The sequence below is a fragment of the Drosophila yakuba genome, chromosome 2R, assembly GCF_016746365.2.
Source record: "Drosophila yakuba strain Tai18E2 chromosome 2R, Prin_Dyak_Tai18E2_2.1, whole genome shotgun sequence".
NCBI lineage: Eukaryota > Metazoa > Arthropoda > Insecta > Diptera > Drosophilidae > Drosophila > Drosophila yakuba.
Genome location: NC_052528.2, coordinates 22550458 through 22570259, shown reverse-complemented (window position 1 = coordinate 22570259; position 19802 = coordinate 22550458). Strand labels below are relative to the sequence as shown.

At 50.3% G+C, this 19802-nt stretch overlaps 1 protein-coding gene and 1 long non-coding RNA gene across 9 annotated transcripts; one reads left to right on the top strand and one right to left on the bottom strand.

The window, feature by feature from the left end:
* Positions 1–446: 446 nt before the first annotated feature.
* LOC6531953 (obscurin) lies at positions 447–19297 on the top strand. 8 transcript variants are annotated; one of them, XM_002092703.4, is made up of 38 exons: positions 447–853; positions 1718–1839; positions 1918–2049; positions 2115–2285; positions 2348–2513; positions 3827–3919; positions 4066–6166; positions 6731–7042; positions 7109–7265; positions 7329–7414; positions 7475–7610; positions 7675–7859; positions 7921–8481; positions 8592–9452; positions 9508–9613; positions 9669–9850; positions 10015–10089; positions 10728–10894; positions 10960–11074; positions 11144–11383; positions 11438–11806; positions 11870–12126; positions 12184–12395; positions 12451–12590; positions 12650–12842; positions 12901–13893; positions 13955–14256; positions 14310–14491; positions 14552–14721; positions 14775–14915; positions 14971–15156; positions 15215–15452; positions 15516–16097; positions 16166–16866; positions 16928–17060; positions 17122–18773; positions 18852–18957; positions 19014–19297. In XM_002092703.4, the coding sequence occupies exons 1-38, from the start codon at positions 845–847 to the stop codon at positions 19152–19154; spliced, it is 12675 nt and encodes a 4224-aa protein (XP_002092739.1). In that variant the 5' UTR covers positions 447–844; the 3' UTR covers positions 19155–19297. The 8 variants fall into 8 exon arrangements, with proteins under 8 accessions (XP_002092739.1, XP_015051635.1, XP_039228487.1 ...); XM_015196149.3 differs by having other exon boundaries at positions 1715–1839; XM_039372553.2 differs by lacking the exon at positions 10015–10089.
* Positions 19298–19398: 101 nt separating this feature from the next.
* On the bottom strand, positions 19399–19775 carry LOC120321097. The gene is made up of 2 exons (XR_005560651.2): positions 19638–19775; positions 19399–19580 (listed from the first exon to the last, which is right to left on the bottom strand). It is a non-coding gene; the product is annotated as an uncharacterized LOC120321097 (long non-coding RNA).
* Between the last annotated feature and the right edge of the window lie 27 nt (positions 19776–19802).

Sequence of the window (19802 nt, the reverse complement as noted above, 5' to 3'; positions counted from 1 at the left end):
CCCCCACTTGTGGCACCATTTATGATTTCATTTCAGGTGACAGGAGGAAGTGCAGTGCAAATTAATTAAACAAGCCAATATTTCAGACCATAAACATGGCGAATAACGTATGGGCAGAATAACGTATAAATAACTTCGTGCCCGCGTATATATTATAATACTTAATTAAATATGTATGCTGGCGCACTCTGGGTGCCGAAATCTATATGCACTCCTCTGACAGCCACAAACTTTTCGACCGTCCACTGTGTTCGGCATCTAAGCACATGGCTATGCACATGCAGATGCAGATGCAGATACAAATGCAGTTGCAGATGCGGATGGGGATGGAGATGGGGATGCGGATGGCGATGGCGATGGCGAGTCCGAGGTGCATGTGCATTATTTTTAAATTGTGAAACGATGTTCGAGGGGAGCTTTTGTTGTGATCAGCGAATATCGATCAGTCGTACAGTTGTCGGGATGCAGTTAAAATCATTGGTATCCGCACGCAGTAGCCAATATATTTCACGCGACCGCAGTTTAAATTTAAACCTATTCCACTTTTGAATCGGACTGGCCCGCGGAAAAGCGGAAAATTCCTCGACTTTTCAGTTATGACAAACGAACTCGAGTGCCCCGTAGCCTAGACTAGTGTTCGTAGTGTTCGATACTGGGCTAATCCTGCCCATGATGCCTCAAATCCAGTGCAAATAGTGTATTGGAAATAGAAAATTCGAAATCGCCCCAGTAATAAGTTATGCAATACATTTTCGAATTCGTGCCAATGTGCGTGAGTTAATCAATTGTGTGCGAAGTCGAGTGAATCGAGTGATTCGAAGTCAAAATAATCAAATCAGCCGGAATGGATGCCGTAAGTTATGCGTGTCCGTCCGGAAAATACACCATAAATCGGTCTATGAACATGTGCCAAATGTACTTATTAATACTTCTGGCCAACCAGATGTACATAAATTGTGTGAGATAAAAGCTACAGTGGTCGTCCTGCAAGAGAATAGATCCTAGTTAATGGATGTTTGCTACTTGCAAGTATGGATGTGTCATAAGATCGTAACTGGTTAACCAGCTAGTGAGGATTAAAGTGAAATTTTGTTTTTCAGTTTGAGTGCTTTAAGAAAGGCAAGGAAATGTGCACCCCATAAAAAAATGATACAAGTGACCTTAAAACCAAAAGACCTAATAGTATCTTATACTCGGTGAAGAGATATTTCTTGAATTTGAAAAGTGGAAAGTGCTACGAAAGTGCTCCGAAGGTGCTGCGAAGTGGGTGGGAGTCCATCGTGGCCGGTTCCACTGTGGTCTCGGATCATTGGCCCGAAGTGAAGAACCCAGTTCGAGGGAGAAAATCGGGGGATCAGCTGATTCGGCTGATTCGGCTGCACAAGCTTTGCACTCAGTAAAATTGGACATCGAAATAAATAGCCGAGCCCGCGTGTCTATGTCAACGCAAAATAGACTTTCAGCTAGCGGGCTAAATATTGCTCAGGCACTTTTGTTTGTGAAACACCGAAGTCGAACGCGTTGAAAGATCAAATCGATATACAGCTCCTATTTGACGGATTGCATAAAGCCCCTGAACTTCCGGTCACTGAAATTAACGATCTATAGTTGCTCTTTTGGTGCCAGAGAAGCGCAATGGGTGAACGAAATGTGTGTGACTGTGGAAGATAGCTTTAAATGGAAAGTTCATACATAAGATGTCGGTTTTACCCAGCAGGTGGCGGATATCGTGTTTGTGAGTCGGGACTACCAGGCCCAGTCGCTGGCCTCGGACGAGATCAGCGTTTCTCGCGGGGATCTGGTCGAGCTGATAAGTTCAAAGGCTTCCGAGAAGTCAAGGTGAGTGATGGTACTGTGGTACTGTGGTACTATGGTACCCAGAATGTGGTATGACACTAAAGGAGGCGAGTTTTGCAGATGCTTTGTGCGAATGTTCGATAGCGGGGACTCCCCCAAGGAAGGCTGGGTGCCCATTGAGATACTTGAGTTCAATCCCACCATGAGTGGTTCGAATGGCAAGGAGAGTGGCGATGCGGAGTTTAGGAAACTGTAAGGGCTATCAACTCACTCCATCCAGTTGGACAGTTCGATACTAGTTGTAATGGCCGTTATAGAACCATTCTCAGGGAGCTGGTGGAAACCGAGGAGGAGTTCTCCAGGGATCTGCTCCACGTGGTGGAGAAGTACATCAAGGGCATCGACAAGCCGGTGGTGCCGCGCTCCGTGCGGGACAACAAGGACATCATATTCTGCAACTTTCTGCAAATCGCCGAGTTTCACAACAAGTAAGCATCCTGGATGTAATCAGGTGGACAGGAGTAAAGGCAGTTAACACTTGGGTTTGCAGCGTGCTGAAGGAGGGCCTTAAGTGCTACAGCAACCAGCCGAACATGGTGGCCAAGACCTTCCTGCGCCTGGAACGGGACTTCGACAAGCATGTGGTGTACTGCCAGAACGAGCCCTTGGCCCAGGACTACCTGGGCTCGAATCCCGATGCCAAGAAGTACTTTCAAGTAAGTATCTAATATATCCAGGTATCCTGGTATCCAAGGTATCCAAGGTATCCAAGGTATCCAAGGTATCTAAGATATCCAGGTATCCTGGTATCCAAGGTATCCAAAGTATCCAAAGTGCCATGTAGTCCGCAAAGCCAAATGCTCCCCCGTTTGCTGCAATTGTGGGCAGAAATCAAAAGCAATTGAGAATCGAATAAACTGCGAAGCTGAGCAAGTGTGGAATCGTCTTCAAATATTATGCGTGCGCTGTGTGCGAGAATCGGAATCGGTTTATTTTTAAAGGCAGACGCTTTCGAATCCAAAGCTTTTGCAGTTTTCAGTTGCTTCCGAGTAGTGTTCGCGGTCGTGTCGTGCTAATTATTCACATACGTAACCGTTGCGCCCTAGGTACTTGAAGTTTAGCCCCTAACTGGACCCATCTCCATCTAGTCCCCCTTCCTCTTCCAATTTACTATCTCCGGATAAAGAAAGCCCTTCAGTCAGTGAAATTCTGGGAGCTGTGAAAGCCCATTCAGGTGAATTCACCTGACGTGGAGTGACTCCGCAGCCGATCAATCGAGTGGCTGGAGAAAGAGCATTCTCAAATCGATCCGTGGATATTTGTGACTTTTCGCCCGTTATGCAACATTTCCGAAATTTTACTGTGCGAGAGTATATATATTTATTAAAAGATACGCCAATACGTATACATTTATAAATATATGCATGCGAGCAATTTTTCCTCAGCCCACATATTCCGACCTCAGATCTAAAAGTGTTTAAATATATACTGGCGAAAATATTGTAACATTGACTTTAATGAGTTCACTTCTACTCGTTCGTTTCGAAATTGGTTCAGCAGTGAATATTCGTGGTTGGTGAATATGAATATGAACATGAGCATGAGCACACAGCTCATTCACAGAGTGAATAAAGTGAACAAACATTTCAGTATTCGAATGCGTACATGGTGTACATACACACACGCGTATAGCCTTCCAAACCACAGTACTACATGCATATATAGACTATAGACAATCATTCACCGACGCACGCACACGTATCCGTTTTTGCAACAAGTGATAAATTTTTAAACATCGTTCCAAAAATAACCCCAAACGCGAGAGGGATCGAGAATGTATATGTTCGCCAGGCGGTGGGCAGGCGGATGCAGAAAACCACCAAGTCCGCAACCCACCAAAAGTGTTGTTATTTCATTTCGAACTTTGGGATTGGGAATTGGAATGGACAGATAGTCCAGTGACCTTGCAGCATCTGTAAATGTATCTGTATCTGTAGCCAGTACTAAAGCACCTGTTCTTACATTGCAGGAACTTTCGAAACAGCTCGGAGACGACAAATCTCTGGCAGAACACCTCAAGCTCCCCATCCAGAGAATAAACGACTACCAGCTTCTGTTCAAGGTTTGCCGACATATCCGTACCCATACACCTGTTTCATTCACCTGTTTAGTGTTAGTCCGCTCCGCCCCGATCTTAGTTAAGCTCATCCCCGTGCCACGCTTGACCGCCAAGTTGCTAAAGACCTTGATAATAATTTGTTTTCGCAGGACTTCATTAAGTACTCGCTAAGCTTGAAAGAGAACGTTAAAGACTTGGAGAGGGCCTTAGAGTTAATGCTTAGTGTGCCCAGTAGAGCGTACGACAATAGGTTTCTTTCCAGCATCGAGGGCTGTCGTGGTAACATCTACAAGTTGGGCCGCCTGCTCCTCCACGCCTGGTGCAACGTGGTCGACAAGGAGGGCAAGGCGCACGATCGCTACTGCTTCCTGTTCAAGTCGCGCATTCTGGTGACCAAGGTGCGCAAGATATCCGAGAACCGATCCGTGTTCATACTGCAGAACATCGTGAAGCTGCCCCTCTGCAACATCGAGCTCAAGGCCGACGAGAAGCAGATCCACTTGAGTCTGAAGGCGCCGGAGGCCAACTCCTTCCTACCCATTGACATTAAGCCCCATGGCCCAGAGGCTCACTTGACCTGGTTCAACGAGATCTCTAGCCACATCAACCAGGACGTCACCTTGCAAGAGCACACCGCCGATGACCTTAAGGTCGACGCGTCCCAAATCGCTTCCGAAAGCGAGCTAATCCTCCATCTTCCGCAACGGGCCGAAGCCCACGATCCGAATCTCAGTGTCCGTCCCTCGGACGTGGCTGAGAACTACTTCCTGAGCAAGGAGACCAAGGAGCGGCTTCAGCACGAGCAGCAGGAGCTGCTGAAGCTAGAGCAGGAGGCCATTGAGCTGTACAAGAAGCAGCAGTCTTCCAAGTCCATCTCCTCCAAGACCGAGTCTGTGGAGATCACTAGCTCCCAGATCAAAACTAGCTCGGAAGTCCGTAAAGAGGCTCCTGCCAAAGTGGTATCTCCTTCTCCTCCACCACAAGCTCAAGTGAAGGAGGTTACTCCAGTGAAGGTAGTGACACCTCCACCGCCACCGAAGGAGGTTACTCCTGCGAAGGTAGTGACTCCTCCACCACCGCCGCAAGTGGTTACTTCTCCAGTAAAGGAGGTTGCTCCTCCACCTCAGCCTCCAGCGGTCGCTTCTTCTGTTAAGGAGGTAACTCCTTCGCAGCCCGAGCCTGTCAAGGCTGCCTCTCCTGCCAAGGAAGTCCAGAGTAAAGTGTCCTCGTTAGCTTCACATTCCAAGGAAGTCGAAGCTTTAGCGGCGACAGAGATTCGTGAATCTGTAACCGAGACCAGGTCAACTGTAGTCGAATCAGGCCAGTCAAGTGAGATCCGAGAGCAGATATTAGTCACAGAAGAAGAGAGCTCCTTAGCCGGTAAGCAAGCCGAAGATCTCGAGCGAGAACCGTCACCATGTTCGATTCCAAAGATCCAAGTATACCGACCCGTAGAATGCGAAAACCCTGTGGTAACCAAGCACAAGCCCATCGAGCTGAAAGACATTGTTGGCTACAGCGAGTCCCTCCGCGATGGAGACACCGCTCCTCCGGGGGGATCGCAGGGCCGCCAGCAGGGGTACACCGCCAACATAACCGACCACGCTTCACTAACCATCTGGAATAACCGGCTAGCCAACATCGCCGGCGATCGCAGCGGGGCCAACCAGCACCTGCAGCAGTCTGGTCCCCCGCCGCCGCCCATTCCGCCCAACTTCACGCGCATGCCCGGCTTCTTCCAACCGCTTCCACTAATCGCTTACGAGACCACCATCGAGATACTAATAGTCAAGGCACGCCCCCCCTCACCGCCGCCTCCGCCGCCGCCCACCATCAAGCGCCTCCTAGTCCATACTGAGAGTCTAGAGCAGCGGACGCAGAACTTCTTCGAGGGCATCTATGATGCGGCCTCCTCGGACACATCGCTTCGCAATGCCAAGCAGAAGATCCGCAGCATCAAGAGCACGGTGCTCAAGTCGAAGGACTCCACCAACTATGCCCAAGACACCGTGCAGAAGGCCAAGGCCCGCGACTTCCTGCACATTTTCACCCCGCCTGTTAAGAAACGACCCATTTACGAGATCGTTGAGGAGCCCGTTAATATCTTTGAGCTTGAAGGCGACTATACCGAGTCTATTGCTGACGATTTCAGAGAGCCAAGTGCCGATTTCGAAGCCAGGGGCCAAAGCGTCGGTGGTATGGATGATTATTATTCTGGCTACTCGAGGGCTTCAACACGTCGCTATGAAAGTAAGTTCGAAAGTATGACCGATCCGACCCATCGGTCTGGAATAGTTATGTATTGATCGGTTTTTGGAATCCATCGTCGGATGCCCGTGTTAAATGTGCTCTAATGTGCTCTGAAGCCAGTTAAACTCAATGTCTGGAATGTCGTAACTTACTCCATAATCAACCGAAACCCCACTGATCTTTCAGTGTGACTCCGTGCGACTTCTTGCAAGACAACATCGGTTTACTTCATGTGATTCACGTCTATCATCCGCACATAAATCCGTTGAGTTAATCGTAAATAACTTTGTTTTAAACTATTCTTCACATTTTACTCTTCATTGTTTACACACGTTGTTTACTTTACAAATAACACCTTATGTGTCTACCTCTTATCCTACATTGAATCCCAAATCTATCCCATCCTTGCTAGTTCCTGTTCAGAATGAGAATTGGTTTCCGAAGAGGGGTTCCTGGAATCTCTGGACTCTCGAGATCTCAGGAACACCTCAGTCTAAAATTGAATGATCAGTTCCAACTCGACCCACATCTAATAAACCTTTCCGCCTCTGGCCATCCGTAAAGCCAAATCTCGGGACTACGACCGGGGAACCTCCTATGACAGCACCGTTGAGCGATCGCAGTATGGCATAAGCTCCAGGCGGGATCGCAGTTCCGTCGACAAGGTCGAAGCCCGTTCCTCTCTGCTGGCCACCGGACGCACAGAGAGCCGTGCTGCAAGTCGCGCCGAAAGCCGAGCCGAGAGCCGTGCCTCCTACTCTGTGGCAGAATCGCGTGCCGGAATCCGGTCATCGTCCCGTCTCCAAGAGGATCGACCCCTGCGCTCCGTCGACAAGCCAGTGGTGGTCAAGATGTTGAAGAGCGTGCAAGTGGAACGTAAGTTCGTTTGACTTCTATGTTCAGGGATAAGGTTTTAAGTGATTATGTTTACTGCCCGATTAGCTGGAGAGACTGCCCACTTTGAGATCCAATTCAAGGATCAGCCAGGCCTGGTTACTTGGCTGAAGGACAACAAGCCGCTGGAGGACCGTTTGGCCGACAGAATCACCCAAACTGCCGCTCCCATGAACTCCTACCGCTTGGACATCAAGAACTGCAGGTGGGTAACATCATCGCTTTATCCAATTAAATTTATTTAAATGCTTTTTCAAACTGTTTCCAGCGAGACCGATGCGGGTACCTACACCATTCGGGCCCAGTCCGCATCCGAAACGACAACTGTGTCGGCGCAACTGGCGGTTGGTCAAGGTAAGAGTATATATAAGGAGGGTTTGAAGCCATAAGATGACTAGCTTATTTGCCGTGCAGCTCCTGGTCATGATGAAACCAAAACCAATACGGAGCCAGCCTTCCTGGTGAGCTTGAAAGATGCCGAGATGATCGAGAACACTCTGTTCCGTTTCATGATCAAGATTATAGGAGATCCCAAACCACGGGTTAAATTGTGAGTTTACAAGTTACTTTTAAATACAGCTATATGATAAATTGATTTTCTTATTCCGCCACAGCTACAAGGATGAAAAGGAGATACTCGAAACCAATGACAGGATCCAAATTATTCGGGACAAGGACTACCTCGGTTTCTATGAGCTGGTGATTGCCGACGTGCAGAAGACCGACGCGGGAACCTACTCCTGCAAGGCCACCAACAAGCACGGCGAAGCCAACTGCGAGGCTGTCGCCACCACAGTGGGTGAGTCCCATAAAGATTGTCCAATAAATATCACGTAATTACCAGTTTGTAAATTCCACAGAGGATAAGAATCCATTTGGCGCACTGAGCGGGCAAATTCTGCCAGCTGGAGAGAAACCGGTCTTCCAATGGAAGCGCAACGGCGAGGAGTTCGATCCCGAGGAGCGGTTCAAGGTGCTCTTCGGGGAGGACGAGGATTCTCTGGCCCTGGTCTTCCAGCATGTGAAGCCCGAGGATGCGGGCATCTACACCTGCGTGGCCCAGACCTCCACCGGCAACATCTCGTGCAGTGCCGAGCTCTCGGTTCAGGGTGCCATCCAGACCCTAAACCGGGAGCCCGAGAAGCCCACCCTGGTGATCGAGCACCGCGAGGCGAACGCAAGCATCGGCGGCTCGGCCATCCTGGAGCTCCAGTGCAAGGGCTTCCCCAAGCCGGCGGTGCAGTGGAAGCACGACGGTGAGGTCATCCAGGTGGACGACAGGCACAAGTTCATGTACGAGGATGAGGAGAGCATGTCGCTGGTGATCAAGAACGTCGACACCGTCGACGCCGGAGTTTACACCATTGAGGCCATCAATGAGCTGGGCCAGGACGAGTCGTCCATTAACTTGGTAGTAAAAGGTAATAACTTAAACATCCCCAAGTGAAAGTCCGTTGGTATCGTTTTTTTAAATTATTTATTAAGCTCATATCAATTATATGCTGCGTACTAATCCTATACCCCCATTAAGCTCCACCTAAAATCAAGAAGATCACGGACATCACTTGCTCGGCCGGCGAGACCATCAAGATGGAAATAGAAGTGGAGGGCTTCCCGCAGCCCACCGTCCAGGTGACCAATAATGGCAAGGACGTGACCGCCGAGAGCAACGTCAAGATCTCCTCGAGTTCCATTGGCAAGAGTCTGGAGAAGGTCGTTGTCGAGGTGAAGGAGATCAAGCTGTCCCAAGCGGGCAACTACTCCATCAAGGCCACCAACGATCTTAGCCAGACCTCGGAGTACTGGAGCTGCACGGTGAAGTCGAAGCCGGTGATTGTGAAGAACTTCGAGAGCGAGTACATCCACGGGGAGAAGGAGAACGTCCAGATGACGGTGCGGATCGATGCCTATCCGGAGGCCAAGTTGACTTGGTACCACGACGAGACCGAGATCAAGATAACCGACGCGAAGTACACGGTTAGCAGCGACGGCAATGCCTACACCCTGAAGATTACCGGAGCCACCCGTGTGGATGCTGGAAAGTACACCGTGAAGGCCACCAATGAGCACGGATCGGCCACCAGCTCCACCCAGCTGCTCATCAAGTGCGCTCCTGAATTCACTCACAAGCTGAAGAACATTACTGTGGCCGAGGGCGACTCCAATGTGGAGCTCGTGGTGGGTGTGGATGCCTATCCTCGCCCGCACGCCAAGTGGTACATCGATGGCATCGAGATCGACGAGAAGAGGAACGACTTCCGTCACGTGGAGGAGGGCAACGACTTCAAGCTGATCATGAACAAGGTGGCCACCAACATGCAGGGCAACTACACCTGCAAGATCATGAATGACTATGGGAAACTGGAGGACAACTGCGTGGTGACCGTCAACTGTGAGCTGCAGTAACTCCATATATCGCATATATCTGATCTCTACTGTAATTTCAGGCAAACCCAAGGTCAAGCGCGGGCTCAAGAACGTTGAGGTTCAGGAGGGCAAGTCCTTTACTTTGGAGGTGGAAGTATACAGTGAACCGGAGGCCAAAATTAAATGGTAAGCAAGTGAGAAATCATAGTTCAAACCTTTATTAATCTGCTGCTTTGTTCAGGTTCAAGGATGGTCATGAAATTTATGAAGATGCGCGTATTAAAATCTCTCGGGACACGCAGCGCATTGAGAACTACTATCTCACCTTGAATCTGGCCAGGACCGAAGATGCGGGCACCTATGAGATGAAGGCCACCAACTTTATTGGCGAGACCACCTCCACTTGCAAGGTGGCCGTCCTAAGTAAGTATAGTTATGCAAAAAACCACTGGGTTCTTTAAGAAGGTGAAAAAAAGAACAGGGTGTGATACCCAAGGTAGCCAAGGAGTGATACCCATATGTATTCCCGACCCCCGAATATGTCACTAAACCTAATCTCCTGTCTCCAATATGAAATTCTGATGCAGCTAGCGAGGCTTTGTCTCTGGAACAGACCGTGACAAAAACTATGATTGCGACCACCGAAGAACCTGAAGAAGGGGGTAAACCAAACCATTTCCAATGCATCAATTAAGCATCACTATAAGCACCACTAAAAATATAAATACTTGGGGAATGCCATGAATGAGAACGAATCGAAATAATTCTAAATATAAACGAATTAACCCTGAAATGACAAATAACCAAGAAGATGTCGCAATAATTTCATATGCACGCCCATTGTACATATCACATATAAAAGCATTTCATGTCACATTTAACACAACCACCTAACTCAAAGTGTACAGAGAATATAAATCAAACGATGGCCTTTAACAAGATGTAAGAAACGCGAATTTGTGAGCATCGTGAATGAAATTAGCATTTAAGTGGACTGATTTTAATAATTGCACGACCATTGGGGAACTGAAAACCGATCCTTAAGTTTCTCAATCTACTGTAAACTTGTACAGTTGACTTGATAAGATATCTCACATCTGTAATACACTACGATAAGATGGTTAGCTGGTCACTAGGTCCTTGGGGTCCTAACTGACCTGTAAGATACCAATTACTGAAGATGTTGTAAGTGCTGCACTGCCGAAACTAATCCTACGAATGATCTATGCACCCTGTACAGAATTCTAATAGCACACACCTCTGCATACACACAGATATTGACACAAGTCTTGTCTTATAGCCGTTCCGGAGATCGTCCACGTCGATGTCTTCCAGCAGCACAGCTACGAAAGTGTGCCCCTCAAGTACGAGGTCATTGCCACGGGCATTCCCAAGCCGGAAGCGATTTGGTACCACGATGGAAAGCCCATCACGCCCGACAAGCACACCGCTATCACCGTCGATGGGGTTTGTTCTTATCAAACACTTCACTTCTTAAGCTGCGACTTACTTTGAATATCGCAATCCTGCAGGACCACTACAAGCTGGAGGTGCAGTCCCTGGATCTGGTGGACGCGGGCGAATACAAGGTGGTTGTGCAGAACAAGGTTGGCGAGAAGTCGCATCAGGGAGAGCTTTCTCTGTCAGGTAAGATGACTTTCCTATCTTCCTATTTTTCAGTTGAAATCTAACACATCTAATATTTTTGTATCGTAGGCATCGCTGAATATCGCAAGCCAATTCTGACCCAAGGTCCTGGACTGAAGGACATAAAGGTGAACAAGGGCGACAAGGTCTGCGAGCCAGTTGTCTTCACAGCTGATCCCGCTCCTGAAATAGTCCTGCTCAAGGATGGTCAGCCCGTCGTGGAGAGCAATAACCTCAAGCTGAAGGTGGAAAAGAAGGACGCAGAGAACGGATTGGTTCAGTACAGCTGCACCCTGAACATCTTGGAAGGTAATAGCTGAACTAGAGTCTCGTGAGAAAAATATATATCTGACTAAATTGCAGCTGAGATCAAGGATTCCGGACGCTATGAACTGAAGGTGAAGAACAAGTACGGTGAGCTGGCCACTAGCGGATGGATCGACGTGCTGGCCAAGCCGGAGATCTCTGGCCTGAACGACACCAAGTGTCTGCCCGGCGACACCATTTGCTTCGAGGCTCTCGTCCAGGCCAATCCGAAACCAAAGGTTTCCTGGACTCGCGGCAACGAGAACCTCTGCAACCATGAGAACTGCGAGGTCATCGCGGACGTGGATGCCGATAAGTACCGCCTGGTGTTCCAGTCGGTCTCACCCAGCGAGGACGGCAAGTACACCATCACAGCCACCAACAGCGAGGGAAGGGCCGCCGTGGACTTTAACTTGGCAGTACTGGGTATGGACTCATCATTGGAGTGGAATCTTCAAACCCCTTCATTCATGATATATTTCTTTTCAGTGGAGAAACCCACTTTCATAGTGCAGCCCGAGAGCCAGAGCATCCACGACTACAGGCCCGTTTCCACGAAGGTTCTGGTGCACGGTGTTCCACTGCCCACAATTGAGTGGTTTAAGGACGACAAGCCCATCAACTATGAAGCCATCAACAAGCCCGGCAAGGACAAGCTGTACGCCAAGGAGGACACCAAGAAGGCCTCCGACCAAATCGAAAGTGTGCTGGACATTAAATCCTTCAGGGAAAACGATGTGGGAGCGGTAAGACCTCACTCGATTGGTGACCTAATCAGTTAACTAATGGATTGAACCCATCAGTACACCTGTGTGGCCACCAATGAAATCGGAGTGACCAAGGCGCCCTTCAAGCTGGCTCTGCTGGCCCTCGCACCCAGCTTCGTGAAGAAGCTGGACAACGCTCTGGATGTGCTGCAGGGTGAACCTCTTGTGCTGGAGTGCTGCGTGGATGGAAGCCCTCTGCCCACTGTCCAGTGGCTCAAGGACGGCGATGAAGTCAAGCCTAGCGAAAGGTAGTTCATATCATGTCATATTCATATTCGGAATCCTGCTAAACCTCTACTATAGTATTAAGATTTCTACCAATCCGGATGGCCTGGTGAAGCTGGAGATCAACAGCTGCCAGCCCAATGATTCGGGAGCATACAAGCTGATTATATCCAATCCTCATGGCGAGAAGGTGGCTCTGTGCGCGGTGGCCGTTAAACGTAAGATTCAAAGAAAGTTCACTTCAAAAAGGACATACAATCATTTCTGACACCTTCAGCTGAGGAGATGCAGCCCAAGTTCCTCAAGCCCATCACCGGCCAAACGGTTGTCGTCGGTGAACCCCTGAAGCTGGAAGCCCAGGTCACTGGATTCCCAGCACCGGAGGTCAAGTGGTACAAGGATGGCATGCTGCTGCGCCCAAGTCCGGAGATCAACTTTATCAACAGTCCCAATGGTCAAGTTGGCTTGATGTAAGTACAAGCAATATGAACTGAGATTGGTACTCATCCCAGGATATTCTCACTTCAGCATCGATGCTGCTCAGCCATTGGACGCCGGAGTCTACAAGTGCGTGATTGCCAACAAGGGCGGCGAGATCGAGGGCGTGTCCAAGGTGGAGATTGTGCCCAAGGAGTCGAAGCCCGTGTTTGTGGCCGAGCTGCAGGATGCCTCCAGCATTGAGGGCTTCCCCGTGAAGATGGACATCAAGGTGGTTGGCAACCCGAAGCCGAAACTTCAGTGGTTCCACAACGGCCACGAAATCAAGCCCGATCCCAGCCACATTGCCATTGTGGAGAATCCGGACAACAGTACGAGCCTTATCATCGAGAAGACAGTGCCCGGTGACTCCGGACTGTACGAGGTGATTGCCCAGAATCCCGAGGGATCTACCGCCTCCAAGGCGAAGCTCTACGTGGCTCCCAAGGCTGATGAAACAGCTACAGAGGAGGCGCCCCAATTCGTGTCCGCTCTGCGAGATGTGAACGCGGATGAGGGTCAGGAGCTGGTGCTCTCCGCTCCGTTTATTTCGAACCCCATGCCCGAGGTGATTTGGTCAAAGGATGGCGTAACCCTGACTCCCAACGAGCGCCTGCTGATGACCTGCGACGGCAAGCACATTGGACTGACCATCAAGCCGGCCGAAGCTGCCGACTCAGGAAACTACACCTGCCTGCTGGCCAACCCGCTGGGCGAGGACTCCTCCGCCTGCAACGCCAATGTCAGGAAGGTCTACAAGCCGCCGGTCTTCACGCAGAAGATATCCGACCAGCAGCAGGTGTTCGGCAACAACGCCAAGATCCCCGTGACTGTTTCCGGCGTCCCCTATCCGGACCTGGAGTGGTACTTCCAGGACAAGCCCATCCCCAAGTCGGACAAGTACAGCATCAAGAACGACGGCGACCACCACATGCTGATTGTGAACAACTGTGAGAAGGGCGACCAGGGCGTGTACAAGTGCATCGCCAGCAACAGGGAGGGCAAGGACATCACCCAAGGACGTCTCGACATCGTCAATGAGATGTAAGTAATTCTTTGGCCTCTGAAGTATAGGGATACTTTACTATCACTCTTTTCTTTGCAGTAAAAAGCACTCCCGATCGGAGCCACCAGTGTTCCTGAAGAAAATCGGCGACTGCGACATCTACGAGGGAATGGTTGCCAAATTCACGGCATGCGCCACCGGATACCCGGAGCCAGAAGTCGAGTGGTTCAAGAACGACCAGAAGCTCTTCCCTTCGGACCGGTTTTTGATCGATGTGGAGCCCAACGGCCTCCTCAGGCTGACCATCAAGAATGTGACCGAGTACGATGTGGGCCGCTACTCCTGCCGCATTTTCAACCCCTACGGCGACGATATCTGCCATGCTGAGCTGTTCTACGACTGTAGGTCATAAGAAATACTCTGTGAGCTATGATTAACCAGCCTCCCATTGCAGCACTGGATAGTCAGCAGAAGCCCCTGGAGGACCAGTACACCGATTTCAAGAAATACAAGAAGTCTGGTGCTCCCCCGCCGTTGTCGGAGGGTCCAATTATTTCTCGGATGACCGATCGTGGACTGCTCCTGACGTGGAATCCCTCGGTGCCTCTGACTCCGCGCTATCCCATCACTTACCAGGTAAGTTAAAGAGCATCTAACCCACACCAACAAGGCTGATCCTTCAACGACAAACTCCAGATCGAGATGATGGATCTGCCGGAGGGCGATTGGCGTACGCTGAGGACGGGAGTTCGCAGTTGTGCCTGTGATATCCGTAACCTAGAACCATTCAGGGACTATCGGTTTAGGGTGCGTGTGGAGAACAAGTTTGGTGTGAGCGATCCCAGTCCATATACCCAGACCTACAGGTGAGAGAGCAGAATGTTATTTGCCTTCCCATACTAAATATTCTTGCTTGCAGGCAAAAACTGGTGCCTGATCCACCAAAGACGTACACCTATCTGCCTCCAGGCACTGACTTCAGGCCAGAAACCTCGCCCTACTTCCCCAAGGACTTCGACATCGAGAGGCCTCCACATGACGGCCTGGCACAGGCTCCTCAGTGAGTATTGGTTTATATCTATTATTCGTAATACCTATAGCTTTCTTCCACTTAGATTCCTGCTGCGCGAACAAGACATCAGCTACGGCGTCAAGGATCACAACACCGAGCTGATGTGGTTCGTCTATGGCTATCCCAAGCCCAAGATGACCTACTACTTCGATGACATGCTCATTGAATCGGGTGGCAGATTCGACCAGAGCTACACCCGCAACGGACAGGCCACGCTCTTCATTAACAAGTGAGTTGGAAAGGGATACCTTTGAGTATAGTAACATCTGATTCTCATAATCCTACAGAATGCTGGATCGTGATGTTGGCTGGTACGAAGCTGTGGCCACAAACGAACATGGCGAGGCTAGGCAACGCGTCAGACTGGAGATTGCCGAGCATCCCAGGTTCCTCAAGCGCCCAGATGAGACCTTCATCATGGCCCGCAAGAATGGCAGGATCGAGGCCAAGCTGGTGGGCATTCCGCTGCCAGAGGTGCATTGGTTCAAGGACTGGAAGCCGATTGCCGACTCTTCCCGCATCAAGGTAAAACGAAGTGAATACACCTTTTATCTCTCTGCCAAATTTAACTTTAAATTTTATTTACAGATTAGCTCATATGACCCCGATATCTACGTGCTCTCAATCCACGACTCGATCATCAAGGACGGCGGCTTGTACTCCATCAGTGCCAGGAACATTGCCGGATCCATTAGCACGTCGGTCACCGTGCACATCGAGGAGAACGAGGATCAGTATATCTACAAGACCTACGGCAGACATCCATACGTGCGCTCCAAGCAGCTGCGCTACCAGGACAAATACGACATTGGAGACGAACTGGGCCGTGGAACCCAGGGCATCACCTACCACGCCGTGGAGCGTTCCTCCGGCGACAACTACGCCGCCAAGATCATGTACGGAAGACCCGAGCTGCGACCATTCATGCTGAACGAACTGGAGATGATGAACACGTTCAACCACAAGAACCTGATCCGTCCATACGATGCCTACGACACCGATCGCAGTGTGACCCTGATCATGGAACTGGCTGCCGGCGGGGAGCTGGTCAGGGACAACCTCCTGCGTCGCGACTATTACACGGAGCGTGATATTGCCCACTACATCAGGCAGACTCTGTGGGGCTTGGAGCACATGCACGAAATGGGAGTGGGACACATGGGTCTAACGGTAAGAGATTCTATACAGAGATAGTGCCATAAGTTCAACCACCTCAAACTTTTCTTGCCATATTGCAGATCAAGGATCTGTTGATCTCCGTGGTCGGCGGTGATATCATCAAGGTGTCTGACTTTGGACTGTCGAGGAAGATCAACAGGCATAATCTGTCCACGCTGGACTACGGAATGCCCGAGTTTGTTTCGCCCGAGGTTGTGAACAAGGAGGGAGTCAATTTCTCCCACGACATGTGGACTGTCGGCCTGATCACCTACGTGCTCCTTGGAGGTCACAATCCATTCCTGGGCATTGACGACAGGGAAACTCTGACCAAGATACGCGAGGGTCGCTGGGACTTCAAGGACGAAATTTGGACCCACATTTCAGATGATGGCCGCGACTTCATCAGCCGCTTGCTGCTCTACAGTCCAGAGGAACGCATGGATGTGAAGACCGCCCTGAAGCACCCCTGGTTCTTCATGCTCGATCGCCAAGTGTACGACCACGACTACCAGATCGGAACCGACCGGCTGCGCAACTACTACGACCACTTCAGGGACTGGTATGCCAACGCCTCCTGCAAGAACTACTTCCGCCGCCGTCGCCTCAGCGGCTGCTTCCAGCATCCGTCCAAGATGGTCTATCCCCCGGGTCATGTCTACACGCCGGAGAACACCCCGGAGCCCCTGCCTGAGCCTAGGATCAGGGCAAAGCGCGAGGAAGTGGTTTCCAAGTACTTGCATCCCGACTACGAACTGGGACTCATTCAATCGGAGAGTCAGTAAGTATAGGTTTGAAATAAAGGTGTATCATCTTCTGAACTGCTCTCTGCTTGATTCCAGCTACCAATACGGACCGGATACCTATCTGCTGCAACTGCGAGATGTCAACTTCCCGGTGAGATTGCGCGAGTATATGAAGGTGGCTCATCGCCGATCGCCGTCCTTTGCTTTGAACGATTCAGTGGATTGGTCGGTGAGTAAAGTGGGAATAGATCCATGTCTGAATGTGTCTAATTGAGAATGTATCCGAGCAGCTGCCCGTGATCCGCGAACGACGCCGTTTCACCGACATCATGGACGAGGAGATCGACGACGAACGCACCCGCAGTCGCATCAGCATGTACGCGGCCAACGAATCCTACTCCATCAGACGACTGCGCACGGAGCTGGGACCCCGGCTGGATGAGTACACCGAGGCCGACGCCATGATCGAGACCCAGCGGGAGGGCTATCCGCCCTTCTTCCGGGAGAAGCCGCAGACCATAGCCATAACCGAGAACCAGCCCAGCCACATCCACTGCTTCGCCGTGGGAGATCCCAAGCCGTGTGTGCAGTGGTTCAAGAACGACATGGTGCTGACCGAGAGCAAGAGGATCAAGATATCGGTGGACGAGGACGGTCGCTCCATCCTGCGCTTTGAGCCGGCCCTTCACTTCGACGTGGGCGTCTACAAGGTGGTGGCCAGGAACAAGGTGGGTCAAACCGTGGCCCGTTGCCGCATTGTGGTGGCCACCCTGCCCGATGCCCCCGACTCGCCCGAGATTTCTGCCAACAGCGGCACCGAGATCCTGCTCCGCTGGAAGCAGCCACGCGACGACGGCCACTCCACAGTCCTCTGCTACAGTCTGCAGTACAAGTTGAGCAACTGCGATGCCTGGACCACGGTGGCGGACAACATTGACCACGAGTTCTATTTGCTGCACGACTTGCAGCCCAATACAAACTACCAGTTCCGCCTGGCCTCCAAGAACCGCATCGGCTGGAGCGAGATGGGCATCCCAGTGAGCGCCTCGACGGTGGGCGGAGATGCACCCAAAATCCACATCACCAAGGCCATGAAGCATTTACAGCAGCTCACCGAGAACGGGCATCAAGTGGTTCCCGAGGAGGAGCGCGTCCACACCGACTACCACTGTGAGCGGGAACCCCCTAACTGGGTGACCGACTCCTCCGTCAGCGACAAGTACAGCTTCATTTCGGAGATTGCCCGCGGCGAGTTCAGCACCATAGTTAAGGGCATCCAGAAGTCCACCGACACCGTGGTGGTGGCCAAGATCCTGGAGGTGACCGACGAGAACGAGGACAATGTGGTGGCTGAGTTTGATAACTTCAAAACGCTCCGCCACGAACGGATCCCGGCTCTATTCAGTGCCTACAAGCCGCTGAATGTGCCCATTGCCATCTTTGTGATGGAGAAGCTCCAGGGCGCCGACGTGTTGACCTATTTCAGCAGCCGGCACGAGTACTCCGAGCAGATGGTAGCCACTGTGGTGACCCAGCTGCTGGATGCCCTCCAGTATTTGCACTGGCGTGGCTACTGCCACCTGAACATCCAGCCGGACAACGTGGTCATGGCCTCCGTGCGCTCCATTCAGGTGAAACTGGTCGACTTTGGATCGGCCAAGAAGGTTAACAAGCTGGGCATGAAGGTCACGCCCTGCGGCTCCCTGGACTTCCAGCCACCCGAGATGATCAACGACGAGCCCATATTCCCGCAGAGCGACATCTGGTCGCTGGGAGCGCTCACTTACTTGCTCCTGTCCGGATGCAGTCCATTCCGCGGAGCCGACGACTACGAGACCAAGCAAAACATATCCTTCGTTCGCTACAGGTTCGAGAATCTTTTCAAGGAGGTCACGCCCGAGGCCACGCGCTTCATCATGCTCCTCTTCAAGCGCCATCCCACGTGAGTACACTTAGCTGTCATCTTCCTCATCTCCATGACCAGAATCACCAACTACACTCTTTCCTTTTACAAATTCAGCAAACGGCCATACACCGAGGATTGCTTGGAGCACAGGTGGCTCATGTCGTCGGACTACATGGTCAGGAAGCGCGAACGTGCCATCTTTCTGGGCAGCCGTCTCAAGGTAAGGAGTGCAAGTAATCTATGTTTGGCGTAATCCTATCTCTATTCTTCCACCAGACGTTCTGCGACGAGTACCACGACCTCAAGAACGCCTCGGCCACGTCGTCCAAGGTCCTGAACACGGTCGCCGGCGGACCTACCCCAACTCAACTACTTCGATCGAATAGCATCCAGGAGGAACTGCTCACAACATTTTAGTCAATTAGCTGCGAAGTAGTGTTAAGAGAGATGTTGTTTTTATTTCTTGTATATATGGAATATATATAAGTGTACAACATGCAAATTCTATATATATAAATATATTATCTGGTTAATTAAAGCGAAACTATTCAAATTCAAAACTGCTCAATGGAATCAATCAAATGAAAATGGCCTTCGGTGGATATATATAGCATACCGTTTTCGGGTATTTATAAAAATAACTTTTCCGGTGGGCGTAATAAACATTTTCTGTTTGCGTCTATGGGAACATTCTCTGATGATTCACAACCTTTAAAACTTTTAAATTATTAGACACTTTTAATTGCAATGGCGATAAATATCTTGCGGATTGCGGTGCTGGAAAGCGCCGAAATCCAAAGCTCCCGAATATTTTTGAATTTTTTGTAGTGTATAGTCTCCAAACTGTAAGATTATAGAACTGCATAACGGCAATTGCATTTAAGTAAAACGTATACTAACTGTAAGCTTAATCTGGAATTCAGTCCCCTCTAAATGATTTTGTTGTTTATTTTAGTTTTACTTCGTCAAAATTTATTTTTTTAATGGAGTGCCTACTGTATTTACAAATACAGACAGGTATAACCAAGCGGTAAACAACAAGAGTAATCACAAATCGATTCAGCG

What these genes read in the sequence shown, in the direction of transcription:
- LOC6531953 (XM_015196149.3), top strand. An exon ending in ACTACCAGCTTCTGTTCAAG is followed by an intron (nt 3,920 to 4,065) that starts GTTTGCCGACAT and finishes TTGTTTTCGCAG; the next exon opens with GACTTCATTAAGTACTCGCT. An exon ending in GAAGTCAAGCCTAGCGAAAG is followed by an intron (nt 12,396 to 12,450) that starts GTAGTTCATATC and finishes CCTCTACTATAG; the next exon opens with TATTAAGATTTCTACCAATC.